The sequence below is a fragment of the Nestor notabilis genome, unplaced genomic scaffold (assembly GCF_000696875.1).
Source record: "Nestor notabilis isolate BGI_N333 unplaced genomic scaffold, ASM69687v1 scaffold8125, whole genome shotgun sequence".
Classification (NCBI taxonomy): domain Eukaryota; kingdom Metazoa; phylum Chordata; class Aves; order Psittaciformes; family Psittacidae; genus Nestor; species Nestor notabilis.
This window is the reverse complement of record NW_009928866.1, coordinates 102947-117903: the sequence shown is the minus strand read 5'-3', so window position 1 is coordinate 117903 and position 14957 is coordinate 102947. Positions and strand designations below refer to the sequence as shown.

General features: G+C 40.0%; 2 protein-coding genes across 2 annotated transcripts in view; one reads left to right on the top strand and one right to left on the bottom strand.

The window, feature by feature from the left end:
- CLVS1 (clavesin 1) overlaps positions 1-5762 on the top strand; it is a 91826-nt gene extending 86064 nt beyond the window's left edge. The window contains exon 5 of the mRNA XM_010014721.1: positions 5347-5762. Within this exon, the coding sequence (XP_010013023.1) occupies positions 5347-5434 (88 nt within the window). The 3' untranslated portion in view covers positions 5435-5762. The remainder of the gene's footprint in view (positions 1-5346) is intronic.
- Positions 5763-10473: 4711 nt separating this feature from the next.
- ASPH (aspartate beta-hydroxylase) overlaps positions 10474-14957 on the bottom strand; it is a 92124-nt gene continuing 87640 nt past the window's right edge. Inside the window, exon 28 of the mRNA XM_010014720.1 lies at positions 10474-10804. Within this exon, the coding sequence (XP_010013022.1) occupies positions 10654-10804 (151 nt within the window). The 3' untranslated portion in view covers positions 10474-10653. The remainder of the gene's footprint in view (positions 10805-14957) is intronic.

Here is a 14957-nt window from a genome sequence, read left to right as displayed (position 1 = left end):
CAGCGGCTTGTCACTGTTGTCCTGTGGGCTATGCCCTGGGCTGGCAGTAAGGTTAAGCCAAAGTTTTCATGCTGCTTTTCCCCCTGACTCACCACGTTGGTGGATCACTTAACCAGCTCAGCTGTGCCCCGAGACACAGATGCTGCTTCATCTCCTTGAAATGCTGTGGTTGGCATATCAAAGCTGCCCCTCGGGGCAGGTCTCTGCCGCACAATGCCACACTGTCTTGACGCCGAGCTGTGAGGCAGCACAAGTGCAGAAGCTGCAGAGCTGCATTAGCAAGAGATTTCAGCAGGGCTTATTAGCCTGGGCAGAGAGCCACACTTCATGGCTTCTGGGCTGGAGCTGTGCGCTGCTGAGCAGAGCTTGCCGACATCTGCCTGCACCACCTGTGGGAGCATACACGTCTTTCAAGATGCCTTGCCCATGCATTTGATTTTCAAGGGCTCTCAATGATAAAAGAGTACCTTTTAGCACAATTACACATCTGCACATCTGCATTGCCTCTGTAATACTGGGAGAAGGTCCTTGGTTTTCCCACCTGATGAAGACATAGTCTTGAGGTGTGTTGCAGAGCACAGCTCTGGAGGCTGATGGGGAATGAGGAAGGTGAAAAACAAATGCCACACAGACCTTGTCAATACAAACATTCACAGGTGTGATTTAAGAAAAAGCTTATTATGTTCTATAAAGGGAATGAATAATTTGGAGATGAACAGCCCTGAGCTGCTGGTGAAATGGGAAAGGAATTAGAGAAAAATGAGCAGATGGGAGGTGAGAGGTAGATGAATAGAGTCACACAATGTGGTCTGATTGATTGGCTACAGTGTGTCACACTGAGAGCCTGAATCCTCCTGCACTTAGGAAAAAGAATGTCACCCTCCTCTTTCCCCCACAAAACCCTCAAAAGGAATCCTAGCACAATGTAGTATGTCCTCACTCCTGTGGGCTGCAGTACATCAGCATTGTTGTGATGAAAAGCATAAAATGAGGAATCAGAGAACAGGAAGATGTCTTAAGGCAAGCATGGCACAGTATACTGGCAGTTACAGTTAGCTCAGTGCAGGATTTGGTATTTGATTTTTTATGGGAAACAAAACTGATACCCAACAGACATCAATCCTGTGAGCTGATTCGCTCCAGCTGTACTTTGACAGGAGCCTTCTGAAATCACTGCAGCTAGAAGGCATGCATCCAGTCTTTTTTGACTGGATTTGAGATAGTTGAGAGAGATAGTAATCAAATGACCACACACATAAAGCCATCTGCTCTCTTAGATATTGATGTACATACCTATGCAGTGCTGTCATTTGAAATATATGGCTGACCTGCTGGAGAAACAGCTGGGTAGTGTTGATTTTCCAGACTTCCAAATATTCTTGATGAACAGTAAAACAACCATGGGGGGTTTGATTGATGCTTTAAATGGAGCACACTCAAACGGTACTTAAGGCTTCAGAAATGAGACTGAGAATTCATTTCTATTTCTGTTTTCATTTTGCTCTCCTAAGCAAGGTTACCTAGCATTGGAAACTACACTAGGAAAATCTACGGGTGTTGACTTGTCTATTTATTACTTCAGAATTAGCCAGCTCAGGGCCTTGCACAGTGACCTTGTCTATGATACAAATAATTGTCAACTTGTATTAAACTTTAACTCAACCACATCCTCCACACCCAAGCATCTTCCAAACTGGTCTCTGAGAATTTTTAGCTGAGAAAGGAGGAAAACCAGTCAAATATCCTCAGTGAGAATTCCAAAGTTGCAGCACACACAGGACATGTGCCACGCATCAGTGTACGTATAGTACACGCGCTGTATTGAAGTATCATTGAGTATCACTGGGAAGAGTCTGGCTTCATGTTCTCTACCCCATCAGGTATTTGTACATATTGATATTTACCATTTTACACCAAAATGGCTTAAACTGTTGTAGAAAAGAGTGCTTTAGTGTTTTTAATGCAAAGATGGTTGCACTTTGAAAGGTCTAGTCAGGGGAAAGGTGCAATTTATTTTCCAATAGAAAATTAAGTTGGAGTTAGATACCTGAAGACCTTTCAAGCACCATGATCAGATTCTACTTAAAAATTAGAAACATGATTGTAAAGTCCTCTGAAGAAAATGTTAATGCAGTTAAAACAGGTAGCAATACTTTTAAAACAGCAACTAGTCTTAGCCCTAGGTTCAATGCTAGTCAGCATGCAAATCCCCTAAATATTGTGTAAACTTACACACACCTAGAATATGACCGCTTTCCTTGAACTGAATGTGTGTGTTGTTAGATACACAAAAACAAGATGACATCACCATAAAGGGTGCGTTCTTTCAAGTAGTATTTGTCTTCTGTTCATTTCTACAACCACAAAATACAGTTACTGGTCAGTTGAAAATGATTTCTGCAACAGCAGCCTATTGCAAATCATCTTTTCTCTGTCATTAAATAAAGTATAGCTATGAAATACATATTCCAGGATGTTCTAGGCCAATAAAACATATCTTTCACACTGAGTTATTACATTAGATTGTGAGCCGCATTGATATATACTGCCAAAAACCTTTTCTGAGCATCTACATTTTTAATATTTACCATAAATGAAGAATATGGAGAAAATATATTAGACTCTTGTTAAGAATTGAGTAATTTTCTTTTCTTCCTACATAAAATTTAAGTTAAAAATGAAACTGGGAACATTTTTCAGCGGATGGAAAACTGGTGCATTTGGAAAATGGGAAATCCAAACACAACAGTAAGTCCTTTATTGCAAGGTCTTAGAAAATGATGATTGTTTAAATCACTACTGTGCCCTTCAGATAGATGTCTGAACTGTTTACTTTAGGATAGGGGTCTAAGCAGCTTCTAGCAGAAAAGGAAAAGAGATTGTTGCTGCAAAACTTGGCAGAGAACTGAAATCTCAGCTGGATCTCTCTTTATGTTATTCAGAAGGGCTGGGCATACCATTTGAATCATTTGGCATCTTGAGCTTGGAGGTCAGGTGGGCTGCAATGCATTTGCTTGATGCTCCAGCTATTTTGGCTCTGTGTGAAAACGAATGGTGTAGGACCTTCATACAGGGTTTGGGATTATGTTGCTTCCAACCTGGTGTGCATCTGAGTACCAGTACAGGGGTAAAACTAGTATCTTGCTACTGTAGAAGCAAGAATTTTTTTGTGTGTAGTGTGATGAGAGCTCATCAGCAGCGAACACAAAACACAAAATTGTGAGATTTTTCACATGTGCCTCAGAGCAAAAATTTTCTGCTGTTCACCCTGGAGAAGAGAAGGAGACCTCATAGCAGCCTTCCAATATCTGAAGGGGCCCATGAGGGTGCTGGAGAGGGACTTTTTATAAGAGCAAGTAGTGATAGGAAAAGGGGGAATGGCTTCAAGCCGGAAGAGGGTAGATTTAGATTAGATATAAGGAAGAAATTCTTTACTGTGAGGGTGCTGAGGCGCTGGCACAGGTTGCCCAGAGAAGCTGTGGCTGCCCCATCCCTGGCAGTGCTCAGGGCCAGGTTAGACATGGCCTTGAGCAACCTGGTCTAGTATGAGGTGTCCCTGCACATGGCAGGGGTGTTGGAACTAGATGATCTTTAAGGTCCTTTTCAATCCAAAACATTCTATGATTCTATGCTGGCAAATGCTTCAATGCATCTGCAACTTTTTATATTCATTGTAGAGCAGTGGATCAGACGGAAACAATACATTGGTGACAAGTATTAATAAAGTACTATTTAATAATAATTTAATCTGGTAGGTCAGAAAAGAAAATAAAGACCTGTTGATGTTGCAATTTGTATCCATTCTGCATCAGTTTCAAAGCCACATGATGTTTTTGCTGCCACATACTAGAAATATGTAAATTGCCATTTTGCCTAATCTCCTGAACCAGCTGCCTTTCCATATTAAAATGCATTCATAAACATCACACATGTCACATTACGGTAAAAAAAATACACAGCAAAATCATTTGAGCAAACATATTTTCTTTGAAAATATTGGAATAAAATCTTCCCGTTGAGCATCCGGGTTTTGTTATCTCCCTTTGGAGACTTTTTTTTTTTTAATGAAAATTTTTTATTATGCTTTAATGAAAGCTCCAGGAATAAGAATAAGAAAAATAATTATACAAGTTATTCCATGGTATTCTTTTTTTTCTGCATTACCAAAGGATGCAATTTATTAATGATCCTTATCAAAAGAGAGGTGGTACCTAATTTCATGAGATAGCTAAGGCTTAAACTGAGGTTACCATAATGAAAAATTGGGAACTACAAACAGATCCTGTAGGGAATAAGAGCTACTCCTACTTCTAAAAGCTATGCATGAGAAAGCTGTCTCTTTAAAATGGTATTATGCACTATGCAAATGCCCAGGCTTTATGATGCTACCCCTACATCTGAAAAAGTTCCCTTTTTAAAATTTCCAAATTCACAGTGATTTCACTCTAAAGCCCACTCCAAACCCAGAGGCAACTCCCAGCCTAAACCGTAGAAAATGGAAGATAACAAATCCCTTTAACAACAAACTCAACAGTTCCTCCTTCCATAGCACGGTGGAAGCACACAGACCTCAGAAAATGAAATAGTCTTTAACTTTCCAACTAGTTTAACCCTGTTAAGCATTTGTCAGTGCAAGAAATCATGATGCTCTAGTGTTTATTCATTTATGTGTTGGGTTTGGTTGTTTTGGGGTTTTTTTGCCAGTAACACCAAAGGATAAATTATCCTTCCCATCTTGAAGTCAGAAATTAATTTTAAATGGACTACCCCTGAATAAAGTTCTTCAAGGGCGTAGGCAGGGAAACAGATGAAGTGCAGGACTGGGCACACCATAAGCTCCTTTGTTGTATTAATGCTGGCTTCTTACTTGATCTTGGGTAACTCGTGGACATTTTGCTCCTCAAACCTCTACATCAATAAAATGTGATTGATCTGCTTGAGGTCTGTAACAAGCATGAGCTGAAAATCAGTTCTGCAAGCACTTGTACAGATGACTTTGCTTTCTAACAAGCAGTTGCACAAGCAGTTTTGCCTAGGAAGACATAAAGCACGAACAGATCCCATCGTATCTCAGAAACAGGCCTTTAAATTGCTGGGTGTGTTCAGCTTTATGGATAGTAGGTAAGCACTAAATTGAAAGCATTTGAGATCTACAAGGAGTCAGATCCCTGTTCATATTTAAATGAATGCTTCTCAAATTCCATATGAATTCCACAGAAAAGAATTAAAAGGCCGTTAAGATGAAAATGGACAAAAGCCAAAACCATAAAACGAAGCAAAGGGACTCCAGGAAGGTGAGTGCTTCTGTAGCAGCCCTCGCTAGCATGCGTGTCTTCTTGCTTTCAGGTCCCAGTCTGTGGTGGAAGCCGGCACGCTGAAACACGAAGACCAGGGTGAAAGTGAGAACACCCAACCACTGCTGGCTCTGGACTGAGCTCCCATGTGCCCAACATGCACATACACATTAACAGACTTCCACCACACCAGGAACCCACAGAGCACACAACACACACACACTCATGCCCGTGTTTTGCTTGAGAACAAGTCCTTCATGTTTCTTGACAAGTAACAACTGTCACCAGCCATCTGTCCGTGCGGCCGACGCTGAACAAAAACTGAGAAGTTTCTACTGACACAGGAGTCTGTCCATAGAAAAAGAACTCTTTTTTTTTTTTTCTCCGATTTATGACATTAAATTATTGGAAATTATGGGACTGCATTCTCTGTTCGAAGAAACCACGGTGTGTCAGTGGCTTTCCTGAAGACTCCAGCAGGGATGCCCAGTTTTATAGAAGCATAGGTTAAGTGTGTTTTAAAGAAAAACATCTCAAACTTAAACTTTGCACTGTAATCATCAGTTTAATCTGGCACTGAGGGCAGAAACAGCAGCCTCTACAGAGTGCTCAAGTTTTACAGAAAGATTTCACATTAAGAAAATAAAATAAATCAGTGCCATCATAATGCTGTTCAACATGACACTTTGTGACCACCTCATCCATGCTGCTTACAGGGGGTCACATTTCAGCATCTAGCAAAAATTACTCTTAACTTTCGAAGCCCGTATAAAACTGTCAGCTACGTGGAATGAGCTGTGTGGGCAGCAGACGCACACAATCTGAAATGCAATTATTGAATTTAACGATGTGTTTTTCCACAGGCAACTCAGGAGCCTATTAGAGAAGCGTGTGTGCATGTGTGTGCATGTGCGAAGAGGGCTGCTAGGGAGACCCATTGGACACATTCACCAGTGATTAATGGTTCCATCCAGATTGTTTCATTTAGGTCAAAACAGCAAATACAAGCTCGGCGGAGCCATTTACCCCCTTCCCTCCTGCAGTGTAATGAAAGGTGTAGCCAAAAGGGTATGCTGATTGCAGACGTGGGCCATGATTAAAATGAAAAAGGAAAACTTTGCATTTATTATTCAGTACAAGCTTCTGCTAGAAGGAAATGTGGAAGAATAGAAGAACTGAAATGCCAAAGATCAGTTTGTTATTTCTCTGTTTGCTCTGGCTGCAAAGACAGTCCCATCCCTTCATTGAAATGGAAACTGGATTAAAGAAATAAAAGAAAAATCGTTATCAAATTTCATGTGCAGTGACTTTATTTCCTAAACCAGTTACAACCACTGTACACACCTTTAGTCTTCAATTAAATTGCCATACATTGACATTTTACTAGAACAAGCAGTTGACAAAAACATATCAAATGTAGCAGTGTAAACCACATATATCAAATGAGATGATAATGGGCACGAGAGTTTTTAATGTGCCTCTGGAACATCCACTGAATTCCTAAGTGATACACTGAAGTGACCATATAGTTCAACTGGACACGGTCAACCCTAAGACATGGACTAACAAAACACTGCCTTTATCTACAACATTCTATGCCTGTACAGGGCAGAAAGGACATCCTGCCAGATCCTATCAACACACCTGGGATTTACCCTCTAGTATTTGTACCGGGTAGCCTCATTCAGACTAACCCTTCTTCTGCAGCAGCATGTCATTGACACAAAGCCCGGCCTCCACGGCAGACAGCAAATCTTTAAGGCAGTGGATGGCCCCAGTAAGGCAACACAGGAGTCAGAAAAAAGAAGCAGAGGCTTGCAGGACCATTAAATAAGACAACTGAGCCCATTTATCTTTGGGATTTCTTCCATTTCCCCTCCCCTGGCATTACCACCTATTACAGAAAACTAGATGTCAACTCCTGGCAAAAGGACACAGCTCCCCTTCCCTTGGCTCATGAAGTCTCACAGGCATTTGGATTTGCTATAGAGAACTTGTCTAAAGCAGGAAGTGAAAAAACCAACAGACAATAAAAGGTAGACACTGATTATTATACTGCAGCATCAATTTTTCTCTGTTAATACACATGCCACTGAATCTTTGTGATGACCTGTTACAAACATTGTTCATTCAAGTGGGACTTGTTTTGCCCAAGAAGTGCAAATATCACTGAAATCTTGTCCTTGAGGATTAAACCTTGCAGAGGATTAGAAATATTTATTTTCTTTAGCTGTGACATGAATACATTCGTATGATGCCTTGTATATAACTGTACAATGCCTGTATTTAACTGTAGAATCTTACACAGACTCTGCGCTTGCAAGCAAGGTAACTACAGGCAGGGAGGAATCTAGCTCCTATCATTGTAACAGGTATGTACCGCTTTAAAACAGGAAATTATATTGTCCTTTTCTGTCATTTCCCTTTACAAATAAATCTAAAGGAAAAAATATTTAAATTGCAACAGATCTCCATTTTAAAAAACACTTCCATTCACTTCTTCCATTGGCGTTTCCAACGCTGGAAAGCTTTTTCAAGATGAAATATTGTTTGGCAAACAGGAATACTTAAATAATATATGACTTACTCAAGGCACAATTTCTGTAGTTTGCTATAACCTCCCCCATGTATATAGCTAATCCAGTAACTGTAACTAACAAACAGATAGGCTTTCAGCAACTTGACAGGTAGGGACAGAGTAGATTCACTTCAGTGTTACAGGAGCTATTCACAATATACTTTGCTATATTCAAGACACTTAAGATTTTAAATGGCCAGTATATCACTACACAATTTAATAAACAGTGCTAGTGCAGCACACGCACATCTTGTGGAGATTACTTTTATGTATTTGCCAATTTTATCTTTTTGCCAATTGCAATAGGAAAAGATGAAGTATAACCCTTCAAAGGAACAATGAAACAATGTGAAGGATGGCATGGATTTCCATAAATAAAGTCCCAAAGCTTTTACCATTTCTTCAGTATTTCCTGTGAGCTCTAGAAACTAAAATGCAACAGTAATAAAAATATTCCTAAACCACAAATTTTTATTTAAACAGTTCTTGATTCCTTCTTTACAAATTATGTCTTTATTTTAGAGAATTACAAAATATTTTTTAATTTGTACTTCTTGATCACCTTACAGAGAGAGATACAGTCTGTGACTATACAACTACCAGGAGATTTCATTTCTTATTTTTTTACTATTTTACCCTCCACAGTAACAAGTACCTTGTTTCCAGTTTAGCACATGATTCTCCTAAAGCTTTCCAAAAAAATCTCCAAATATTTTAAGTTTTCATTATGATTAACTGAGAACTGTTACTGTCTTGTATATTGTGTATAGTCTCAGAGTTATTTTTGACACGGACAACATGAACAGTGTCCAACATGAACGTTAAAGCTTAATAGTTGTCTAAAACTGACTTTGACCAGAGAGGGTTTTTCAGTTTAATATTCAAAAAGGAAATTAAAGTGCACACTTCCAGAAACTGGCTACACTAATTTATGGTGCAATCATCATGTGTTACATCGCATTACAAGATTTAATTACCTAGTAAAATACAAAATCTGAAAAGCATTCAATTTATGGCAATGCAAAGCTCGTATCTGTATTTTGCTTCCGCAAATATGGCATTCTGGTCACGACACTTAGCACAAAACCACTGAGCATTAACAGATATAATGACTGTTCAGTGTTTTTTGGTCAAGAAAGCTGAAGCTGTGGAGACTGAGTAACCTCAGCATCTCCTTGCTTAGTGTTTGCCTCTCAAAACCCTCAGTAATGTTGCCACTGCTCATGACAAGCCCTGAGCATCCTAGCACACCTATCCACACCCAGCTGGGTTTGTGGGAGAGTAGGTAACAGCCAGTCATAAGCATCAACTGCGCAACCTCAGGTCTCTCTTTCCTGTTAGTGTTTTTAGAAATTAACAGTGCATAGTGCTGCACCCTCCATCTCCCACATAAAGAGTACAGACCCCCCCGAACCAGCTAACTGCTTAAATATCCAATCAGTTTTCTTCCTTGAAAACAGGCCTTTTTACCACAGTGTAAATTCTGTATGGCAAATTCGGAACATACAGTAAACAGTACTGGGATAAGACTACTTCAGCAATATGTCATACACTTCAAGACAAGGAAAACGCCATTAGGTCATTTAAAGGATCATTCTAGCACTCTGTAGGATGCTGGCAAGAGAAGTTAATAAAAGTTAATAATCTGAAGCTCTTTGTCTCTCTGCATTCTGGCAGGAAACCAATGCAGACCTTGTCCTTCTGCCCAAAGCACAAGAAGTTCTTCATATAATTTTTTTTCTCCGGCTGAATGAACACCTAATGACAGCCCAGAAGGATCCCCTGGAAGGATGTGTCCCAGACCCTTGCTGGGTAGCAAACAGATATCACAACACAAACTTTTCTAATGATAGGAGAAACAGCAGTTCACCACATAAAGAAGTTTAAGGTCTGAACCTACAGATGTCACATTTGCTCAGTATCTTCCAAAGTCACATTATCAAACTGAAGGTTGCTGCTAACTAAGAGAACTATTTTGTTTTAGCAGAACAAATCTTCACTAAGCAGCTGGTTATGCAAGTTTCAGTTTGCATTTCCAGGAAGGCAAGAGAAGGCCACACTGGACAAAAATGAAATCTGTTCATATAGTGTTTTCCTTCTGCTGATAGCTAGAGATGCACACACATATATATATATGTTGTTCTTTTTAAAAAATAGTGGTTGAGTAAAGAAGATTTGTTCATAATTATGCTAGAAAAATACAGTCACTATATAGAAAAAAATACAAAACACATATAACCCATTCACATTATCTACAGTTGATAACATAGGGACATGCTCTAGGCCTAAAGCAGCTAATGTTAAAACTGCATACTCATTTTCAAAGTCGGTTGTGTGCATATGCTTGTAAATATCTTACATGTTGCTTCCCAGATAAAAGCCTGGGAAATATTTCCCACATATAGAATTGCAAATATTGTGCCTGAAAATGGTCGGGCAAATAACTGACTGGTTTAGTATGCATAATACAGGCATGGCAAAAAAACATCTGCACATTCCTTAATTTGAAAATTCAGACCTATTGCTCTTTGGCTGACAAGATTCATATTTTCAAACTTATATCAGTGCTGTACCAGTATGAAACAAAACATGGCTTTTTTTTTTTCCTTTTTTTTCTTTTTTTAAAATCAAGTCCTTCATGATTGCAGAATGTAGTCCTTATCTCTGCTAACCCTTACAATACTTGTTTTCTTTGTATGCTGGATAAATTAATCCTATTCACATAGGATAACCTCTCCAAGGGGGTTAAACTCCTCTGCTCTGCACATCAGAAGGAACCCCTTAAATAGCAGGAAGGGTGCGTCTCTGTTGTGCTGTTAACTCAGGGTGCCACACATCCACAATGAATATCAGGCGATAATCTTCAGCATCCTGCCATACTTCATGTTCAAAAGAGTCATCAAAAATAAGAACTTTCCCTTCTTCCCAGGCTCTGCAACACAAAAAAGAACATGCTTTGGTGCAATACTGGAAGTGCTACAGAGCAGACAAGCTATATATCAATACTCTTTCGCATACCAGAATGATTTAAACACTATATATTGCACAGTCAGGACTTCACTACCTAATACAGAGACTGAAGTATCAGGATTTTAATGTAAATAAACTACAGAAAGATCAGTCTGCATAACGGAGCAGATTGATTTGCTCCATTAATGGACCTTCTTATTAATGAGGGATTGTTTCCCCTCACTCTGCACAGTTATGCCCACATACAGATTCAGACATTTATAATACTTGTTATTTATATACTTTTAATGAGTTGAGTCCAATAAGCAGGGAGCGGGTATTAATAACTGGTGTAGTAATCAACTTTTCTCCTTTTCTAATCAGATACATACATAATGAGTGATGGAAACTGAGGGAATGACCAGTAATCTGATTATATGGTTCGAAACCAAATTACATTAAATCAATCTGCTTATTCTAGAAAATCAGAACAACAGAATTAGGCCCTGATCATGCTTACTATTCCAGGGATTTTACCAGTCTTGTCCCATAAATCCATTCAAAGCACTAAACTTAAAGATTTTTCTTCAGAGGAAGGTTGTAATGCCATGGTGTACACTGGGTTAACTACACTGTCAAAGTCAAACTGGAAGGATGAGACCATGTAACTTAAAGCCCCTCTGCTTGCGAAGTACTGCTAAGCAGAGCAGATCACTGAAAGGGTGTAAATACTCTGGCTGATTGTTCATTACAGCATGGAAGAGCTAAGTTTTAACAGTGGTACTTTTCCAACATCTGTATCTTCATCAGGCACAAAAAGGGATACACACAATTTATTCAACATGGTTTGGTTTTGAGCATCTCCATCATCTGAAAGATTAACAAAATTACCAGATTTAAAAGTAATGGCAAGAGGCAGTGTAGAAGGGAGATATTAATTGTTGGAAGAATCAGTGTTTCTGTCAATTTTACTTAGTATAATACAGAATCACAGAATAAGCCAGGTAAGAATAAACCTCGGGAAGGGCATGTGGTCCAAGTGTCTGCTCAGAGGAAGATGCACTGCAAAGTTAGACCCAACTTTGAAGTTAGACGAGATGTCTCAGGTTCCTGACTAGTGGATTTTTGAATATCTGCAATGACAGACATTCCACCATCTCTTCCTGTGTTTCACCAACCCCACTGTGAAAATTTCCTTCTATCTAGATGGAATTTTCTTCACTCTCACTTGTGTCCATTACCTTTGATTCTGTAACTGGACACCTCAGAAAAGCCTGGCTTTGCCTTCTGCACAGTCACCCACTAGCAGCTGAAGATAGTAACTAGGTTCCTCTTTAGCTTTCTCTTTTTCAGACTCCAAACCAGCTCTCCAAGATTCTCCTCATGTGTCAGATGCTCCAATCTCCTAATCATTTTTTTCCATCCTCCACTGGAGTCCCTCTCTTTTTTGTACTGAAGAGCCTAAACTGGACACAACGCTCCAGAGGCAGCATTTTGAGTGTAAAAGAGAGGGAAAACAATTGCTCCCCTCAAACTGCTTCATACGCACTCACTAATACAGTCCCGTACACAGCTAGCCTTCATCAAGACAAGAGCACACTAGGACTCATGTTCAACTTGACCCCTGTTGTTACCAGTTGCAGGGCTTTGCATCTGCCTTTGTAGAACTTCATGAAGTTTCGGCTGGCATGTTCCTCCAGCCTGCTGAGATCTGGATTCAGTTTTGAAAAGAGGTTTAGAGCCTGATTAAATGCACTTATACTGCATAAAATCAGCAACTCATCAGTGACCGCTGATAATGTCCCGACAAATCAAAAAGTTGCTGCGCTAGTCATTTGTCATCTCCCCTCAGATCTCAATCTTGCCCATTGTGTTTAGACACTGCAGCTCATTATGTTACATGTTTTTTCTATTGTAGAGTCAGGCAGTGGTATAAGCAAAGCAACTTTATTTTGCATTGCAGCAGGACAAAAGCACGCCTCTCATTATACCCCTTCACTGAGACTGGATGAAGCCACTCTACCATGACCACACAACCAAGTTTTTTAACAGGATTCCTTAGGAGCTGAAACAGTGCAAGAGGATGGATGCCCTTAAAGAGAATTAAGAACTATGAAACAGAAGTCTTGCCATCAAACATGGAAATACATTGCTTATTCAGCTGTGTTCACTCCCAGAGAAAACAATTTTCTTTTTTCAAAAACAGGGTCAAAATGAAATTTAGTATCCCACGTAATCTCAGTATTTTTAATTCCACAGAAGTGAAAATTAACCATCGAAATTTATGGGTTTGTGCTGTAATGTTCTGAAGAGAAGTAGAAATAGAAATTGGATCATTTCAACTGAAATGATGATCTAAAGATATTTCAAGCAACCATAAAGCATACTACAGTAAAAAATACACACTGGCTTGCACAAAGACATCAGCCTTGAAGGCCCAGATAATTTTGCAGGTTTCAGCTACAATGATTTGTTTTTTCTGCTACCATATCAGTTATCTGATAACAAAAACATTTTATGCCTTATAGACTCTGAGTCTCTGCTCATGAACTAAAGTTACCTTGGCATTATCCAACTCAGTAGGAATCAACCACTTGCAATGCTATAATGTGGTAAAAAAATCAAACAAACTTTGGGGTTTTTTTGGGTGTGAGTGCAGGTTTTTTTGTTGTTTTATTGGTACTTTGGGGGTATTTTGTATTGGCGGCTTTTTTACTGTTGATGGGGGTTGCTGTGTTTTGCTTTCTTTTGGTTGTTTGGTTTTTTGGGGTTTTTTTTGTTTGTTTGTTTGCTGTGTTGGCTTTAGTCTGGGAACAACGCTGATAACATACCAATGTTTTAGTTGTTGCTGAGTTATGCTTACTCTGACCAAGGACTTTCTCAGTCTCATGCTCTGCCAGGGAGGAGGGGAAGCCGGGAGGAAGCAGAGACAGGACACCCGACCCAAACTGGCCAAAGGGCTATTCCATACCACAGCACGTCATGCCCAGTATAGAAACTGGGGGGAGTTACCCGGAAGGCCCAGATCGCTGCTCGGGTCGGGCTGGGTATCAGTCGGCGGGTGGTGAGCAATCGTATTGTGCATCACTTGTGTTTATTGTTTTGGGTTATGTTCCCTCCTCCCTTTTCCCTTTTAGTTTCTTTCCCTTTCCCTTTTTAGTTTAATATTCTTTCCCCTTGTTATTTCCCTTACCATTTTTATATTATTATTAGTAGTAGTTTTATATTACACTTTATTTATTAAACTGTTCTTATCTTATCCCAGGCAGTTTACATTCTTTCAATTCTCCTCTCTGTCCCACTCAGAGGAAGGGGTAAGAGGGGGTGACCGAATGGGTTCGTGGTTCCGAGTTCCTGGCTGGGCTTAAACCACAACATCCCTTTTGTATAGACTATAAACCCCACCATTAGCATGCAAATAAATATTTTCTAGAAGCCTTCATGGTGTGAGAAAGGCTTCACAGTGGGACCACAGGGATGACATTCTTCTGGCCTGGTGCTAAGCCACTTTGGGAGCAGTTTCTATATCACCTGTAGGGCTCTAGTGTGAGCTGTTACAGGCAAGATCTTGGACTGGCTTCTGCATAAGGCTGTAATTCTGCACTTTCATTTCAAAACAGAGATGTTAGATTTTGGGAACTAGATACTATTTACCTATCATTTTTGTGCATTGTACCCAACACTTTACAGTGCTGGGACTTCAACATGGCCCAACAACCTAAAATCCCTGTAGCTGTACTGAATCATAGTGAGGTGTACGTCTCCTAGCAGCTGCAGAAAGACTCTTCTGCAGGTGAAGGGGTAGAACACAGTTCTAGACAGAGCTGAGTTGCCTGTCCATCAAAGGATGAGTTGCATTGTAACACTGCCCCCTTAAGCACCCCCACTGGATGACACAACGGTAACCAAGCACAACATTCTCACTGTTTCTGTGTTCTCATACACCGAGCAGTGCAACAGGAGGCCAGAAAAGGTCTGATCTACAATAACCTTCACATTTGAACCAGCCCTCCTGTTTGAAACCACTAGTTTACCATGGCTCTGAGCCACCAGGAGGGGAGGAATGAATGGAAAATGCCTAAGGTAGGATTTCCTCCTTTCGCCATTTCCTTCCACAGTACTTCACTCACCTCCTC